The sequence below is a fragment of the Pongo abelii genome, chromosome 18, assembly GCF_028885655.2.
Source record: "Pongo abelii isolate AG06213 chromosome 18, NHGRI_mPonAbe1-v2.0_pri, whole genome shotgun sequence".
In the NCBI taxonomy this organism is placed as follows: domain Eukaryota; kingdom Metazoa; phylum Chordata; class Mammalia; order Primates; family Hominidae; genus Pongo; species Pongo abelii.
Genome location: NC_072003.2, coordinates 80,114,964 through 80,134,068, shown reverse-complemented (window position 1 = coordinate 80,134,068; position 19,105 = coordinate 80,114,964). Strand labels below are relative to the sequence as shown.

At 43.0% G+C, this 19,105-nt stretch overlaps 1 protein-coding gene and 1 long non-coding RNA gene across 5 annotated transcripts in view; one reads left to right on the top strand and one right to left on the bottom strand.

Moving 5' to 3' along the window:
* The window catches only part of LOC129050848 (uncharacterized), a 28,711-nt gene extending 16,830 nt beyond the window's left edge, over positions 1-11,881 (bottom strand). The window contains exons 1-3 of one of the 2 annotated variants that reach the window (XR_010137797.1): positions 11,711-11,881; positions 10,678-10,764; positions 3,481-3,656 (exon numbers count right to left, since the gene is read on the bottom strand). This is a non-coding gene — a long non-coding RNA (uncharacterized LOC129050848). The remainder of the gene's footprint in view (positions 1-3,480; positions 3,657-10,677; positions 10,765-11,710) is intronic. The other variant, XR_008514704.1, reaches the window with a different exon arrangement.
* Positions 1-19,105, top strand: part of CDYL2 (chromodomain Y like 2) — a 211,732-nt gene that overhangs the window by 113,822 nt on the left and 78,805 nt on the right. For 2 of the 3 annotated variants that reach the window (XM_024233877.3, XM_024233879.3), the window contains exon 2: positions 12,089-12,680. In XM_024233877.3, coding sequence (XP_024089645.1) covers positions 12,089-12,680 — 592 coding nt within the window. Of the gene's footprint in view, positions 1-11,908; positions 11,987-12,088; positions 12,681-19,105 lie in introns of those variants that run through there. The other variant, XM_054534176.2, reaches the window with a different exon arrangement.

Sequence of the window (19,105 nt, the reverse complement as noted above, 5' to 3'; positions counted from 1 at the left end):
CTTTGTTGAGGATTTTTGCATCTATGTTCATCAGGGATATTGGCCGGTAGTTTTGTTTTTCTTGTTGTGTCCTTGTTTGCTTTTGGTGTCAAGATGACACTGGTCTCATAGAATGAGTTTGGAATAATTCCCTCCCCTTCAGTTTATCATTTTATTTTACTTATTAATTTTTTTAGAAACAAAATATCACTATGTTGTTCAGGCCAGAGTGTAGTGGCTATTCACAGATGCAATCACAGGGCACTGTAGCCTTGAACTCCTGACCTCAAGTGATTCTCTCACTTCCACCTCCAGAGGAGCTGGGTCTCTAAGTGCATGCCACCCTGCCTGGGCCCTCCTCTTCAGATTTTTGGAAGACTTGGAGAAGAATTAGTTTTAGAGTCCTTCTTTAAAAGTTTGGTAGAATTCATCAGTAAAGCCATCCTGTTCTGGGCTTTTCTTTGTTGGGAGGCTTTTTTTTATTACTCTTCCATCTTGTTACTTGTTAATTGGTCTATTCAGGTTTCCTATTTCCATTTTGTATTTCCTGTTTAATCTTGGTAGGTTGTATGTGTCCAGGAATGTATTCATTTTGTCTAGGCTTTCCAATTTGTTGGCATATAGTTGTTTGTAATAGTCTCTAAGAATTTTTTGTATTTCGATAATATCAGTTGTAATGTCTTCTTTTTTGTTTCTGATTTTATTTGTGTTTTCTCTATTTTTTACTTAGTCTAGCTAATGGTTTGTTGATTTTATATTTAAAAAAAACTGTATTATTGACCTTTTGTATTTTTTAGTCCCTATTTCTGCCCTCATCTTTATTATTTCTTTTTGTCTATTAATTTTGAGTTTGGTTTTTTCTTGCTTTTCTAGTTCCTTGAGATGTATCATTAGGTCATTTGAAATCTTTCTACTTTTTTGATGTAGATGTTTATTGCTATTACGTTCTCTCTTAGTACTGTTTTTCTATATCCCATAGGTTTTTGTATGTTGTGTTTCTGTTTTCATTTGTTTCAAGAAATTTTTAAATTCCCTTCTTAATTTCTTCATTGACTCATTGGTTGTTAAGGAATGCAGTGCTTAATTTCGATTATTTGTACGGTTTCAAGGTTTTTCTTGTTATTGATTTCTAGTTTTATTTCATTATGGTCAGAAAAGATAATTGATATGATTTCAATTTTTAAAATATTTGTAGAGACTTCTTTTGTGGCATAATGTATGGTCTATCCTGGAGAATGCTTCATGTGCTAATGAGAAGAATATGCGTTCTGCAGCAGTTGATTGAAACGTTCTATAAATGTCTGGTAGGTTCATTTGGTCTGTAGTGGAAGTTAAAGCTGATGTTTGTTGATTTTCTGCCTGCATGATCTGTCTAGTGCTGAGAGTGGTGTGTTGAAGGTCTCAGCTATTATTGTATTGGGGTCTGTCCCTCCTTTTAGATCTAATAATATTTGCTTTATGTATCTGGGTGCTCCTGTGTTGGGTACATACATATTTACAATTGTAATTTGCTTTTGCTGAATTGATCCCTTTATCATTACATAATGACCTTCTTTATTGCTTTTTACAGTTTTTAAACTTAAGGTCTATTTTATCTGCTATAAATATAACCATTTCTGCTCATTTTTGATTTCTGTTTGTGTAGTATATCTTTTTCCATCCCTTCACTTTCAATCTGTGTGTGTATTTACAGGTGAAGTGAATTTCTTATAGGCAGGATGTAGTTGGGTATTGCTTTTTTAGTTCATTCAGTCATTCTATATCTTTTAACTGGGGTATTTAATCCATTTACATTCAGTGTTATTATTGATAGGTGAGGACTTACTCCTGTCATTTGCTTTGTGGTTGTTTTGTATAGCCTTTGTTTCTTTCTTCCTCTTTTATTATTTATCTTTGGTTTTGTGGTTTTCTATAGTGATAAGTGTTGGCAAACTTTTTCTTGGGCCAGAGTAAATATTTGTGAGCTGAACACTCTGTGTGACAACAACTAACTTCTACTGTTGTATTGTGAAAGCAGCCACAGGTATTACATAGGTGCATGGACATGAGTGTGTCCCAATAAAACTTTACTTCCAAAAACAAACATCTGGCCAGATTTGGCCCACAGGCCATAATTGGCTAACTGCTGATTAATTCACCTGTTTATATCAGATGGACTCTTGAATATTTATTCTTCGGGTTATAATTCTTTGGGATATATATTCTTTGGGTTACTCTTATTATCAGGAGCATGTTGCTTAATTTTGTTCTGTTACTCAGATTGTTCCAGTTTTGGCCATCGGGAGCTCTTTCATTTGGCTCTTTTGATATATCCCCATCATTGTGGGTTTATTTATTTATTTGGAGCACTTTCATACCTTTTAGCACTCTCAGATCTTCTAGGGTCATCTTGTATGTTTTCTGTCCCAGCCCTAGAGTTAGGCATTTTCCTAGGGAGCCCTAGTTTTTTTCACTGGAGAGTGATATTAAGAAACCATGATCTGTGTTGCCGGATGTGCTCACTGATACTAGGGTGTGACTGCTTCTTGGTCTTCTCAGAGGAAAGATGTAGGAAATATGTGTGTGCTCTAACTCATGTATACATATATTTATATTTTCATGTTGATATGTGTAAATGTATTAAAGTAAACATGAGTTTATACTGATATCTCTTACTCCAGTTCAGTATTCTGGGTTTATTCTAATCTTCTCCTTTAGCTTATTTATAGCTTTTTTTTCAGCCAGTGAGAAACCTGGCTTTCATTTCCTATCAATTATTTACATATTTGCTCAAACCTAGTGTATGCATAAGGTCATTTTTTAATTCTTTGTACCTCCGTGAAAAACAATTTTACCAACTAGAGCAGGGGTTCCTAACCCCCTGGTTATGGACTGATACGAGACCGTGGCCTGTTAGGAACCGGGCCACACAGCAGGAAGTCAGTGGTAGGTAAGGGAGCATTACCACCTGAGCTCCGCCTCCTGTCAGATCAGCAGGGGCATTAGATTCTCATAGGAGTACGAACCCTCTTGTGAACTGCACATGCGAGGCATCTAGGTTGCATGTTTCTTATGAGAATCTAACTAATGCCTGATGATCTGAGGTGGAACAGTTTCATCCTAAAACCATTCCGCCCATCGTGGAAAAATTGTCTTCCATGAGACTGGTCCTTGGTGCCAAAAAGGTTGGGGACTGCTGAACTAGAGTACAGTATTTGTATACTTTGTCTTTATTTTGTCCAATTAAAACACAGTTTTCTAAAGTTACTTGGGTCAGCTCCTTTTCCCTGTCTCTTGTATTTAGGTTGTATCATACGTCTGTAATACAGTGAGATTCATTTGTCACTGGATGCATTCCATCCTGGGAGCCCCTGACACCTTGGTTGATTTTTTTAAAAAAAGTGCGTACAGAAAAGGTCACTCTTTTTTTGTGGTCTGCGGCTCTGTGGTTTTTGACAAATGTCCAGTCATGAATCCACCCCCACAGCACCACGCAGAACAGTTTAATCACCTAAAGATTACCTTGTGTAGCCGATTTGTAATCATCCCCTCTTCTTCTGGTCCTTGGCACCTGAATGTAAGATTCATTTATGTTGCTGTACCAAGTAATAGTTTGTTCCTTTTAATTTCTGAGTGGTATTCTGTTATACAGATGAACTTCAGTTTATCTGTTTTCTTGTTGAAGAATATAGTTGTTTCTAGTTTTTGGAAATGACAAATTAAGCCGCTGTTAGTATTCACATACAGGACTTTTTTTTGTAAATAATATCTTTGGCGTCATTTCTGCTGTCTTATTTAATGCTTTTTGTCTTTTATGCTTTAATACAATTTCTTTTGCACTATAGACCTTATTTCCATCTTCTCATCTGATTTGAAATGCATATTTCCTCTTTTTATTTCTATGTGTTTTGTGTGTGTCTTCCAAACAACTTTATTGAGGTGTAACTTATATATGATAACACATGTTTTCAGTGTAAAAGTGACTTTTGACAGATGTATACCTCACCATGCAAATCCAATTATAGAACATTTCCATTTCCCCAGAAAGTTTCCTTATGGCCTTTGCAGTCACTGTCACCCCCATCCCACCATCCACCCCCACACCCAGCAGCCACTGATCTGGCTTCAGTCACTATAGATGAGTTTGCCTGGTATGTAGTCTTCTGAGTCTGGCCCCTTCATTCAGCATAATGCCTGTGAGTTTCTTCCGAATTGTTATGTGTATCATTCCTTTTTATTATTGAGTAGTACTTCTCTGCACAGATATGCTATGGTCTATTTATTCTGTTAAAATACTTACATTTCTCCAGGTTTTGTCTATTATGAGTAAAAGTGCTCTGATCATTGATCGTGTCATTTTATGGGCGTGTGTTCTTTCTTGAAAGTAATTGTTTTGTCAATATACACAAACATGTTACTCTAGTGATAAAGGCAGACATCATTCAGGTAAGTTTTCACTCTTCTTCATGTTTGAACATTTCCTATACTCATTATCTTAACTTGGCATTTAAAAATCACATTATCATAGTTTTGCTTTCTATTTTCATATTATATGTGCAAGTAATCCTTTGAAAATCATTTAATATTTGCTTTCAATTTGTCATAATTACAATGATTACTTAAGCCTCAACTCCAGATATTTATTTGGTATCATTGTATAGCATTAATCCTAATATGTATTCTTACTACACCTTCTCCAGTTTTACGTTAAAAATTTAGGTTTAAAATTGTTCTCTGAAGTACCTGTTTGAGTCATGTTTTTAAATGGGCAATTCATACTTTGTCCCCTAAGACATGAGATATCTTCCTCCCCCCTTCTCATCTGAAGGACCACTTGGGCTATAGAATTCTTGAGTTCAGAATATTTATTGCTTCAACAGGTGTTCTGGAACTTAATGTTCCGAAGTTGGCCTGATTTTTGGATGGGGGAGGGCTGGGGCATGAGGCAGATAATTCAATTTTTTGAAATGAAGAAGCTTTGCGTGGGTAGAAATAAAGTTGATCTGTTCTCAAACTCTCCTTCCCCCGTCACTGAAATCTTCTTTTGACCTGCAGACTTAGGACATAGATTTCTTCTATTATGACTTGATTAGCGTTTCTGTCCTGTTTTGAATTTTTTCTCTTTGTTGGACTTAGATTGGGTGGATCTCTATTAACTCTTCTAGGCATCTATTCTCATTTTCCTTAGTGCTTTCTTTAAAATTTCTGTGTCCTTTTCTCCTGCTCTCTTGGACAGTTTTTCGAGTATCTTGTCTATGTTGCTGGTGTGATTTCCCGCATGTTGGTTCTGTCCTTTCCTGGTTCCAGCGGGAATTTTATTCCCTTGCTTGCATTTTCTCTTTGATTCCTTTACATCTTTTCTTATGTAAATGAATCGTTTTTTCATTTCAGCTTCCTTCTCAACCTGTTGGTTTCATTTCATCATGTATCTCTTCTTCTCTCTCTTTTAGAAACATAGGTCATATTTTCTGTAGTATTGGAAGATACACCACAAATATTATTCAAGAATATACAGTAGTACTCTTCACTGGTGTGATTGTACTGAGAACGTTTTAGTTATGATCATGTTCTTATGTTTTAAAATTTTTTATGACCATGTTGTGTGGTGATGCTGCTATTACTAATTTTGTGTGAGGTCTCTCTAGGCGTAGTGTTTTCCAGCAGAATGGATGTGGAAATTCCTGTTTGTCTCTCTCACCACATGGATGCCACAGAGTCCCCCAGTCAGACCCTTGCCCAGAATCTAGCTTGGTTTACATGGCTCTGAGCCAAACTTCTTGGTCTGACAGCCATTTTCCTTGTGTAGTTTTGCTGCACTGGAGGGGAAAAACCTCCTGTTTTTACTGCCTTCTTCTCTGGCTAGATTATCTGAAGCAATCTAAGTCTTCTGGACTTTAAATAGCCCATGCCAAGTTGTTCCCAGAACTTGCCCTCTTTATCCTTCCCGAGGACTTCATACCCCAAGTTGTAACCATGGGGTGCCTTCGCCCTTCCGCCCCCAAGGGAGTTGTCTCAGGATGTTGAAAGGATGCAGAAAGAAAGGTCCTCAGGGATGTGGGGTTTGAGGTACAGAGTTAGGGAATGAGCTGTTTCTGGCGAGGGGTGGCTGCTCTGGTGTATGGATGGGCAGAGGCTGTAGGCATGGATGTCTTCTTTCTCTGTTCTTTTTTTTGGCCTTGCTTTTTGCTTCCAGAGACCGAGACATGTACTAGTAAACCCAAAATTTCTCAATCCAGTGCCATCTGTTGGGAAGATATCCCTTCAGCAGTCTGTAAAATATTTGATTGTAATCCTGGGTTCCAGAGCGATTGTAATTTTATACATTGTGCTGGTTTGGTGGGAATCTTGGGTGGCGAATATGACTGGTGATGAGTCTGTTTCCGTTTGGACCAATGGAGAATTGAAGCAGAGGGAGAGGAGGCCCCATGGCTGGCATGGTGGGGGCTCTAGGAGAGGCCAGCACAAGAGGCTAATCCGAAGTGATGGAAAGATGCTTCAGGACTTCAAGGAGATTGGCAGGAGTTGAGGGGAAGAGCCTGAAGCTGCAGATATGCTGCCAGCCTTGATCAGGTTGGGCCCACTGCACGATGAGAGGTGTGTGTAATGTGATCGCCAAGAGCATGAGATTTGGAGCCAAGATGCATTAGACCAAGTCTTAGCTCTCCTGTGCTTACCAAAGTCCATAACTTCTGGGTGCCTCAGTTTTATCCTCTATATAAAAAATAAGAAAATAAAATTACTTACCTTGCTGGGTTATTTTGGAGAGTTAATGTATAGGGATCAAGTACAGCAGTGGATGGCCCTTAGTCATGCGGAATCAATGTTAGGTGGTGATGGTGGTATGTGATCAGCCTGCTAGTGGAAAGGCTGAGGAGGAGGGGTTGGTCTCCCTTGCTTGGAAGGCCCCTCACTGCTCCAGTCCTTCTTATCTCTACAAGCTGAGTTTGCTGTCAGTTTAAATTGTCCTTTCTTGGAGGAGCCTTCGGGACTGTTCTGTTTGAAATAACTCCATTCCCGCTGCCGTTGTTTCTCACAGCACCTTCGTCTTTGCCATCAGAGTACGAGTCCTTTTTTATTTTTATTTTTATTTTTATTTTTTTTTTATTTTTGAGACAGAGTCTCGCTCTGTCTTCTAGGCTAGAGTGCAGTGGTGCAATCTCGGCTCACTGTAACCTCCGCCTCCTGGGTTCAAGTGATTCTCCTGTCTCAGCCTCCGGAGTAGCTGGGATTACAGGCATATGCCACCACGCCCGGCTAATTTTTGTATTATTAGTAGAGATGGGGTTTCACCATGTTGGCCAGGCTGGTTTCGAACTCCCGACCCCAGGTGATCTACCCACCTCAGCCTCCCAAAGTGCTGGGATTACAGGCGTGAGTCACCGTGCCCAGCCCAGAGTGCTTTTTGTAATTTGTTACTCCGTATTATGTTGTGCTCTTTCTTTTAAGGACTGTGTTTCCCACTAGCCTGTGAGCCATGATGTCGGTCTCCGAGGTTTCTTGTTGCACACTGGTGCCTTGCGTATCAGTGATCCTTGAAGAGTTATTGCATGCGTCACTTCCGTGAAGCCGTTTCCTTCCTCAGTATCTGTTCCTCTTGTTGCTGTTTCAATGGTTCATGCTTTGCTTGGCCCTGCCCTGTTCTAATAGCTTCTCACTGGCAAGATGTGGCTAGGAACTCAGGCTGTTGGAGTCAGATGAACTTGGGTTCAAATCTTGGTTAACCAGCTACTGACTGTGTGATCAAGGGAAAGTTACCTACCTTCTCTGAGCCTCGGTGTCCTCCCCTGTCAAATGAGAATGATGTCCAGCTGGAAGGCTGGGCATAAGATGAAATCTAACACCTGAAAGTGATTTACACAGTTCCTGGAACTATGCATGTACCAGTCAAGATGATTGTCATCAGTATTAATCCTACTGAGACAGCCATCCAGGTGGCACCCTGGCACCGGTAATAATTGCATCAGCATTTCCCTGCCTGCCACCTGCAATAGAGCAGAGTCTCACATTAGCTGCGATCATGGAGAGTAAATGTTAATGAATGATTTGATTGAACTCTGAGGAATAGTTCAGCATCTCAGATTGCTTATTTTTGAGAAAAGAAGCTGGTAGGGGTGTGTACACAGGATTTTCTAGTATCATTCATTCATTCATTCATATGTGCAAATAAAGGGAAGAGAATTAATTATTCTTTCCATTTGGAAGGACTGAGCTTCAGGTAAAGCAAGTGGCCTGCCCAGGTAGAGTGGGGGCAGAGCATCAAGAGACAGAGCTGCCAGGACCAGGGGTACCAGCTCTCTGTTTTGTTTGTTTGTTTGTTTTGGGTGTGAGGAGTTATGAGACAGTGCAGGAGGTTTGGGGAAGCTTAGAAAGGATTTCCCAGAGAGAGAATGTTGCAATCGTATGCAAGGTCAAGTCCTAAACGACTTGGGCTTTTTTTTTTTTTTATTAACAAAACAAATTAGAATTCAGGTTCTGTTTGAGATGCTCCTGAGAAGAGGAAAAGAGAGTCAGAAATCTACACAGAGATGTATAGAAGATTAGGTTCTGAGAGTTGCCGGAGATCAAAGTATGCTGGGGTATTTGGGAGCCAGCTTTCCCCTGAGTTTTTTGTGGTTATTCCAGTGTTTCAGGAAAAGCAGTGTTTTCTGAACCTGCAAAAACCTCGTGTTTCTTTGCTTTTTTTAAATTGGGGGTGAAACAACGTATATAAAAGCAGTTTTGTCAACTGAAGTTCATATGTATCAGAGTCATCCATTCATCTTGTAGTGATACTTTTCCTGTATCTTAATTCTTTCAGTTTTTCTTTATTATTATATGTTTTACAGATGGGGACACCAAGGCCAGAGAGGTGGGGTGACTTGCCCAAGGTCATACAGATAGAAAGTGACAGAGCCAAATGTCTTCCTCCACGTACCAGGCTATTAGAGATGGTCCTGTTAATACTGCTTATCATTGGTATTGGGTTAAGTAGAAATTGTTGACAAGCCACCCAGTAGCTTTGTGAATGGGACCAGAGGTAGAAAAACTAGCCTTGATGTCCCCCATAAAGCTACCTATGGCTCTGTGATTGAAACCTTCAGTAATTTGGAGGGAACAAAACTAAGCTCCACCACCAATCTGGCCCCAAGTAGCCATCTAGACCCTGCACCCTTGCTAACCCTCAGCTTTTCATGCAGCCCAACTATGCATAGCCACCTTCCGTACATGGAAGCACTTATCTAAGTAGGTCTACTCTCTCTTCTTCCCAGGGAGGAGTTGACTGTTTTAAGGGGTCATATTCTGAAAGGTGGAGGAACATTCTGTCTTTAGACACCACTAAGGTTTGTGGTCACAGGAGTCTATGCAAGATTACTGTGGAATGCAAACGTACATAGTTGTGTATTTCCCACAACAACCCCAAGAGATAGGCGCTGTTACTTCTGCCTTGCTCTGTGAGTCATCTGAGGCCCAAAGAGGTTTAGTAACTTGCTCAGAAACACATGATAAGAGGCATAGCAAGGGATTTAAAACAGATCGTTTTGTTACAAAGCCCTGTTCTTAAATATTTTACTAATGCCATTTTGATAAGTGTCATCTATTAATCTATCCATCCATTTATGAACCCACCTCTGTCCCCACCTTTTCATCCATCTCACATCTGTCCATCCATCCATCCATCCAGCCATCCATCCATCCATTCATCTATTCATTTATTTATCCATCTAGTCACCCATACATACATCCTACCATCCATCTATCCATCTATCCATCCAGCCAGCCATCTATTCATTTATTTATACATCTAGTCCCCCATACATCCCACCATCCGTCTATCCATTTATCCATTCATCCATTCATCCACCCACCCACCCACCATCCATCCACCCACCCACCCACCATCCTTCCATCTATCCACCCACGTACTCATCCATTGTGTTGGCTATTTGTCCTCCACTTCATCCTGGGGAATAAATTTCTCCATCCTGGGAAGTGAGCATATATTTTCTAGAGCTGGAGGCTTCCATGAGAATACGCCACATCCCTTAGCTCTCAGGAAATATCTGGGCGCTAAGCTGTTCCTAGGTTGGTGTCCTCACAAATGCTGCTGTTTCAGGCAATGCCAGGTTGCTTACTCTCTTTCCTCCCTCAGTAAACCTGTAGAGAATTTCTCCCTACAATGTTCACAAAATGAGCAAAGCTGCAGGCTCTTCCAGAAATCTTTGGCGTTCTGAAGCATTATTACAAAGGAATACTCAGTAACCCCATTCCTTAACCCAAAGGTTGGATATTGGATTAGTTAGGCATGATTTTACTTTTTAAAAAATGTTACAAAGTTTGTGTGTTATTTATATCTAAAAATTGTCTAATAAATCTAAAAGACCTCTTCACAGGACATTTAATAAGGAAACAAATTTTGATAGCCAATTTGGATGGAGATAAATCAATTAAGGAAACAATTTAAATTGTCTTTGAAAAGGCAGTATTATAAAGAGGCAGTACGGTCTAGTTATTTGCATATTTATTAAGTGCAAGGCAAAGAAAGTGGTTTAATTATTTTGCATGGCCTCTGTTGTACAAAAGCCATTGATGAGACGATCCCACTTTTCAAAGTTTTTTTACTTTTTAGGATTAAAATTCTAAACATACTAAAATTCAAACACATAAACATAAACAGCCATATAAATTACCCAATGTATTCATTACCCATCTTCAACAATTATCAACTATGACTGTACTCACCTTTGCTCACCTGTTTTATTTTTCTTTTTGTAAGTTTCATAGGCTTATTCGTCACTCGACTTAATTTTATTGGGTCAAAATTCCATCCTAGAAAAGCATATTATATTGACGTTGAAGTAGAATAAACTTTGGAATATAACTGCTTACTTTTTCATTGAAATTTAGCATTTGGGGGGTATAACATTGGGAATTTTCCACCTTCTTTTAATTGAAAAAGTTTCAAGTCTACAGCAAAGTTGAAAGAATACTAAATGAACCCTCACATACCCTTCAGTTAAATACAACAGTTATTAGCATCGGGACTGGCATTTTCCGAATGTATTTTTCCATGGGATTACATAAAGACAGGGGAGGTTTTCTTGCCTTTGAAGACGTGTAGACAGTAGCTTATGGCTTTAGGGCCTGACACATAAAGGTTCAAATCCCACCAGTATCGCCTCCGAGCTGTGCATGGTAGGCGAGTTGCCTTATATGCAATATCTTCATCTATCAAATGGAAAAATAATAGTGGTGTATACCCATGGGGACATGTGAGGTGCATAGTAGGTACTCAGCAAATATGACCTGTCTCTTTGCTTCTTAGCTGTGCCTCTGTGTTGCAGCTCGGGGAGCTGTGTGGGGAGAACTGGACATTTTCAATTCAAGTCCTTTTTGGTCACTATGGAAGATTTTTGCAGTTAAGAGAGTTAGTATGGCCTGGTGAGTAAGAGAATAGGTCTGAGGTGAGAGTGGTTCAAACCGCAGTTCTGCCCTTACCATTCTGGAACTTGGTTAAGTTACTTGGTCTCTCTCAGCCCTCGTTCTCTGACTGTAAATTGGGGATAGAAAAATACTTACTTCATTGAGTTGTTGTCCATGAGAAAATGAGATGGGAGAGTCTATGCCCAGCATTTAGTATAGTGTCTGCCTCATAAGCACCCAGTGAATGTTACTGATCATTGGTATTATTATAAGTAAGGATAAATTGGCATAGTACCTCCCATATAATTGCTCAATAAATGTTACTTATTATAAATAAGGATGAAGAACTCACACCAAATTGGTCTTTAATAGCCTGTGTCTACTTTGGTGCAATGAAAAGAATAAAGATCTCTTGTGAAAGCTTGCAAGGCAATTTCAAATAAAAGTAAGCTTGGATGGACATGTGGCTACCACCAGCTGGGCATGGCATCTAGAGTCATCATGGGAAATGACTGCATGTGCCTTGGGTTCCATACAGTGATGTCATAAAATAAACCAGCCTTCTTGCACCCTCCTGCCAGTGTTGGCTTCTGGCATTGAACGGCTTGTGGCTCACCCCCTGGCTAGGGTAGATGCCTCTATCTCAAAGGCTTTTTGCTGTTCTTGTTGCCTGGAACTGAGTTTTTTCCTCCCTCTCTCTGTTTTCTGACCCTCTCATCTTGTATCGCAGGTTGAAAGGATTGTAGACAAGAGGAAGAACAAGAAAGGAAAATGGGAGTATCTTATCCGATGGAAAGGCTACGGGAGCACCGAGGACACGTGGGAGCCGGAGCACCACCTCTTGCACTGTGAGGAGTTTATTGATGAATTCAATGGGCTGCACATGTCCAAGGACAAGAGGATCAAGTCAGGGAAGCAGTCCAGTACCTCCAAGCTGCTGCGTGACAGTCGAGGCCCGTCGGTTGAGAAACTCTCCCACAGACCTTCAGATCCTGGAAAGAGCAAGGGGACCTCCCATAAACGCAAGCGAATTAACCCTCCCCTGGCCAAGCCAAAAAAAGGGTATTCAGGCAAGCCCTCTGCAGGAGGCGACAGGGCCGCCAAGACGGTGTCTTACAGGACTACCCCCAGTGGTTTGCAAATAATGCCCCTGAAAAAGTCGCAGAATGGGATGGAAAATGGGGACACCGGCTCTGAGAAGGATGAGAGGCACTTTGGAAACGGGTCCCATCAGCCTGGCCTGGATTTGAATGATCATGTTGGAGAGCAAGATGTGGGCGAATGTGACGTGAACCACGCCACGCTGGCGGAGAACGGGCTCGGTTTGTAGCTTTTCTTTCTCTTGGGTTTGGCTCTGGCCATGGCGAAAGGGGAGCTCTGCCTGTAGCCTAGGGACATACATAAGACCCCCATCTCCATCCCCGCCTCTTAGCTAGCCAGTAATTCCCCCTTCATCTCTCTCACCTAGAGCTTTGTGGACTCGGTCATAGGCCCATGTTGGTTACAGACCCTCATGCATGTGGGGAGGCTAAGCCTCTGATGCTCCAGCCAAGGTCTGGAATGGGTCCAAAGTTCCAGACTCTACTTCAAGACACCCAAGGCCATGGTAACCCCTCTAGACCCACTTCTCTGAGGGCAGCTCAAGTCCTCACCTCCAGGACCCAAGACACGTGTCCTCAGTGGGCCAGTGCCTCCCAGGGCACGGTGCAGAGCCCTTGCTTGCAGCCTCATCATGCCCGCAGCAGTGTAGCCCAGAGAGATGGGGTCTGGGTTGGGGTCCGTGCCGTCTTCTCAGACACAGTGTGGACTTGGAGTTCACCACGCCAGCGCCTGTGCTGGAGCCTCTTGTCTTTCTGCTGTCTCTAGGTTGGATGATTGGCCTATATTAGGTCCTGTCTTCGTGACAGGCTGCTGTCACAAAACACCTTAGAATGGGTAATTTATGAAAAATGGAAATCTAATTTCTCACAATTCTGGAGGCTAGAAGTCCATGATGAAGGCACCAGCAGATGCCGCATCGGGTGAGGGCCTGTTCCTCTTAGCTGGTGCCTTCTGTGTCCTCACATGATAGAAGGGGCAAGGCAGCACCCATCAGCCTCTTTTATAAGGGCCACTAATCCCATCCACAAGGATGGAGCTCTTATGACTTAATTACCTCCTAAAGGCCCCACGTCTTAATGCTGTGATTGTGTTGTGGCTTAGGTTTCTTCATATGAAATTTGGCGGAACATAAACGTTCAGACTATAGTGGGTCCTAAACGCTGTCTTGACCTCATCCTGCACGAATTCTTTCGGTTGGCACCCTCTTACTCTAACACAGCCTGCATATGTTGTGTTAGGTTATGGAATTCCTCCTTTTTCCAAAGTCTCTGTAGGCAAAATTAAGGAAACAGGAGGTGATGACCCACGTAGTTCACGCTCCCAAACCTGAGATTTCCTGTGTAGTCACATTGCTCCTTACCTGAGTCCTTCATGGCATCAGTCTTTCAGGTTAGCTGCTTGTGCCAGTTATGTGCAGTCCCTCACTTCTCAGACAACTTCGTGTCTACCTGTTGGCGTTTGTCTCTTTGGCTGCCAGAGACCCGAGCCTTGAATGTCCAGAAATCTTACAGGAGTGTGGACAACCATTGCCCAACACGGCTGGGCCATCAGATTCCCTGATGAAACCAGGGTGCATGTGGGGACAGGGATCCTGGGATGCAGGGGGAATGGTTAGAAGGGATCACAGAAGGTTGGGGTGATGAGGCCAACACACTTCAGTGTGACGATGGTAGATTTGGAGTCCAGAATGTGCAGAGCTGGCTCCCCTGCAAGAGCTTGCCATCTTTAGGGACTCTTGCTGAGAAATCTGAGCAATCCGTGTTGAGGCTCCTCTTTCTCCAGAGAGAGGAATTTCACCCAAACAGGATTTACTTAGCATCTTTGCCCTAGACTGACTCATGTTTCCGTCTGGGGATCCCTGACGCTGACGTGACTGTGCCTGTGAACATATGTAAAAGCTGTTTGTTTTAGAAATTCATCTCGGGGAGAAGTGGGCTCGTGTAAATGGGGCTTGGCATAAACACCCGTGTTTGATGTTGCTGTGACGGCTGCTGGCGGTGGCAGAGTTCCCTGTCTCAGGAAAGGTGGCGAGGGGAGCTTTTGTGGCCCTTTGGGTGCAGGGGCAAGGCTCTGGCGGGGTTCCCTGCATTCCAGCTGTTAGTAGCCCCTTGCCCTGCTCATATAGGGCAATCCCAAGAGTAAAGCATGAGGGAGGAAGATTTGCTGACTGTAGCTGACAGTCTGCAGTGTGGAGGAGAGAAGCTGGATTCATAGAGAGGTCTACATGAGGGTGTGCCTCTTGTGCTGTGCAACCTTCTGTGGTGAGGCAGAGTTGCGAGCTCTGTGCTCTTCACCCTTCAGCTTTGCTGATGCCCCCTGGTCCATGATTTGGTGATAAGGCATGGTACCCCACAAGGAGGGCAAACAGGTGAGGGTCAACCTGTTGAGATCCATTGATAGTCCTGTTAGCTCCAAAATGCTATTCTAGACCTTTCTTGTCTCTCTGATCTCTTATCTTCCTCATATTTGCCTGACGTTGTATGTTCTCTACTCCCACTTGAGCCAATGCTGGCCTCTATTTTGTTCTGTTTTGTCTGTTTCAAAAGGGCCCTTTTGCTTAGTCACATCCCATAGCATTGGTGCCCATAAGGTTAAGGCACTGGTTCTCAGATTCTGCATGTATTAGATTATCTGGCAACTGATGAGAGATGCAGATCCCATGGAGTCTGATTTCCTAAGTCTGGGGTGGAGCCCAGGAGATGGACTTGTTAACAGTCTTCCTGGGTGACTCTACTGCATTTTGAGATGAGCTTTGTGGCCAAATGTCTGGGGGGCGGGACCTTGAAGTTTCACATCAGGTGTCAATTTAATTCAATTCAATACTGATTTTTTGATCACTTCCTAAGAGTTATTCACCATGCTGGGTGCTTGAAGTAGAGTAATGAAGAGATAGGTATGGACTTTTCCCTCTGAAACTTGCCAGGAAGTTGGAATGCCGGCCTCTGGGCCCATGTTGAGAAGGCGCCCGAGGCTGGCTCCATGGAAGGAGTAACACATATTACATACATGTGCATGGCTTCACCATACCCACAATGACATCTTCTGTGGTCACTCGTGTGATAATAGTGCCAGCCACCATCAGCCTTTCACCTTCTAGTCAGAACTAGCTTGTTAGCCAGGTCTGGGGGAACTGGGAAGAGGAAGAGACTGAGAATCCTTGCCTGAGAGAGAAGGAGAATGTTGAAGAGAGTGGTTTGAGGTTCCTGGACAAGACCCAAGACAGGGGATGCTGTGGTTCCAGAATTTTTCAGCAGCAGGCCAGAGGTGTAGTCCAGCAAAACGTGTTTCCATGTGTGTTTTCAGCCAGAGGGAAGCTTCGCTGAAGCCAGTGTTTATGCCCATGTAGCCCTGAATGTCCTCCTTCTACCCTTTTCCCTAACCTCACCTTCCCCGATCTGGACTAAACGATCCAGTCTCCAGGGGCCCAAGGATGAGCGCTGGGGGTTTGCAGCACAAAGGAGGGCTCATCTTAGCCCAGCAGAAGGGGATGGGTGATCCTGGCTGCAGTTGCACAGCATTTGTTTTGGGGGTGGGCTGTTGCTTTTTATATGGTTTTAACTTCTCTTTGGTGAGTTAAGGTTCTGCATACAGAACAGCAACTTATGTAACATGTTACTCATTTACTGCTGACTTCCCTGATCTACTGTGGAACAAATGCTAAATTGGGGCTCCGGCGGGTGGTGTTTTGGTTTCAGACTGCGTTTTTTCCCCAGCAGTGTTTGTGGGGCGTGTGCAGCAGTTCTACACTGCTCTTGATTCTGATTCTTCTCTGGTAATGAGTACTGGCTTTGTGGTCCGGGGCCCATCTGCCTCAGTATCTCTTGGGGAGCTTGTTAAAATGGGCTCTATCCCAATTTAATGAATCAGGATCTCAGGGGGCTGGAGGGGGTGGGTTTTGCACATTAATGCTGAATTGTAACAGCCACAGGTGTATACAGGACCTCCAGCAGATGTGTTTGGTTTTAAGAGATGGTTCATAGATCCATTTGTTGGTAGATCCATCTTTACTCCCTGGATTTGAAGCTTGTGAGAAGGAATGTGATCTGGTCCTTCAAAGTTTTAAAACCTGTCATAGTTTCTCTGCCTTGCTTGCAGTTTCTACCAGGTGTCTCTCTCTCTTTTTTCTAAAACTACATGAGTTTCATCGGTACAGAAAAGCTGGTGGGTTTGCTAACCCTTGCTGTGGTTCTGCCTTGGTGAACTGCTTAGCACTCGTCTAAACAGGCCAAAGCATCGGTGTTCTATGGATTCACATGAGCCTTTACCCTGTGAAACGTCCCTAACTAGGAGCCATCGTTTCTCTTTGAGCCCTAGAATAGCATAAAGACTTGCAGCGTTCTCCAAATTACCAGGAAGGTGATGAGCATCACTGTTGATGCCAGTCTTGGGGCCCCATGTCCACATTTCTCAAAGGACCTTTAAGATCCTTTCCTTACGTCTTGATGATTGTTGTCTGCTGCACAGACGTTGCATCTCACACATTGCATGATTCAGTGTTTGCAGAATTATCTCTACCATTGAACGAGTCATCCCACACAACACACACACGCAACATTTGCCATTTTCTCTCCATTGATCTTTTAAAATCATCTCAGCTTTCACTTCTAGAACATTTGTTTATCTCTTCCTACTCACTCTTTCAACATGATTATCATTTTTCCTTTTATTGATTATAATAGAGAACCATGTTTTAAAGGCAGTTGGAAACTAAGCGCAAGCAATGGGAAGTGGCCTATGGCTTTTGAGAATCTAGGGGCTCCCAAACATGGATCCGGCATCAGAATCCCCTGGAGGGCATGTTGAAACACAGACTTTTGGGTGTACCTTCAGCATTCTGATTTAGTAGGTGTAGCGTGGAGCCTGAGAATCTGCACCTCCAGCAGAAGTTCCTAGACGCTGCTGTTGGTCCAGTGAGCCCAGTTTCAGAACTACTGCTCTAGACTAATGAGCTCCAAGATGGTGGAGATGAAAATGCAGATGGTGTTGTGCCTGCCAGGTGGTGGTATTGAGGAAACTTGAAGTGCTTGTGCTCTGCACCTGGAGTTGGCATTCATAAGACTTTGTAAAGGGAAAGTTTGTGAAATGAAAAGCTGTAAGGTTGAAAGTTTTAGAGTATAAGTACTTCCCTGAGATGAGGCCTTGGAGTTTCCGAAGTACCTTGTGTGATCCTCATGGCAGTCCTGAGAGGTAGTTTTTCTACCCATTTTACAGAGGTGGAGACCGAGGTTACAAGTGTCCAGGTTGGGGTTAGGAGAGAAACTCAGGCAACTTGACTGCAAATCTAACTATAGAACTGGCCTCTATACCACGGCCCAGCTGGATTCCAGGCAGTAAAATTTCCCCAAGCCCTGATTACTGACAGAAACATATTGTGACTGGGGAAGGGTCAGGAGTGCTTGGTGGTACAGGATGTACTTCTTTGACACCCTGTTTGTTTATTTATTTATTTATTTTTATTTTTATTTTTATTTTTTTTGAGATGGAGTCTCGCTCTGTCGCCCAGGCTGGAGTGCAGTGGCGCGATCTTGGCTCACTGCAAGCTCTGCCTCCTGGGTTCACGCCATTCTCCTGCCTCAGCCTCCCAAGTAGTTGGGACTACAGGCGCCCGCCACCATGCCCGGCTGATTTTTTGTATTTTTGGTAGAGATGGGGTTTCACCGTGTTGGGCAGGATGGTCTCGATCTCCTGACCTCGTGGTCCGCCTGCCTCGGCCTCCCAAAGTGCTGGGATTCCAGGCGTGAGCCATTGCGCCCGGCCGACACCTCTTTGTTTATTGATAGATGGGTATGGTGCTTCTGAGCCTGAAACGCTGTGACTAAGTCCATGCCACTCAATTTGAAAACCTAGATAACATCATCACTTCCACAGAGAAATACAGCTCAACAAAACAGCCTAAAGGAGGGCTGGAAAGCCTGAAGAGAGAAATAACTATTAAAGAAATTGGGCCAGGAGTGGTGGCTCACGCCTGTAATCCCAGCACTTTGGGAGGCTGAGACGGGTGGATAGCTTGAGCCCAGGAGTTCAAGACCAGCCTGGGCAACATGGCGAAACCCTGTCTCTCCAAAAAAATACAAAAATTAGCCAGGTGTGGTGGCACATGCCTATAGTCCCAGCTCCCCAGGGACCTGAGGTGGAAGGATCACTTGAGCCCAGGAGGTCGAGGCTGCAGTGAGCTGTGTTTGTGCCACTGCACTCCAGCCTGGGCGACAGAGCGAGACTCTGTCTCAAAAAAAAAAAAAAAAAAAACAAAAGAAATTGAATTGGTTGTTAAAAAGTCCTCGGAAGAAGTAAGAAAGGAGGAACACAAAGCCCAGAGGGTTTTGCAGGCAAATCTAAACATTCTAGAATAGATCATCTGACCACACATTCTAGAGCAGATAACCCCTCCCTTATCCAAATGGTTATGGAGAACAGGAAAATGGGAAAATACTCCCAGCTCCTGTGATGAGGTCAGTATGACCTGGATTTCCAAACCAGACAAAGAGAGGAGGAGAAATGCAAATGACAAGTCAATCTCACTTCAGAATGCAGTAGTGAAAGTCCTGAATAACCTTCTGGGCTTATTATAGTTCCCTTGACACTTCCTCAAAACTACGACTGTTTCAGAAACATCTCATTCCTTGCCCTGAACTTGACCCCAGTTCAT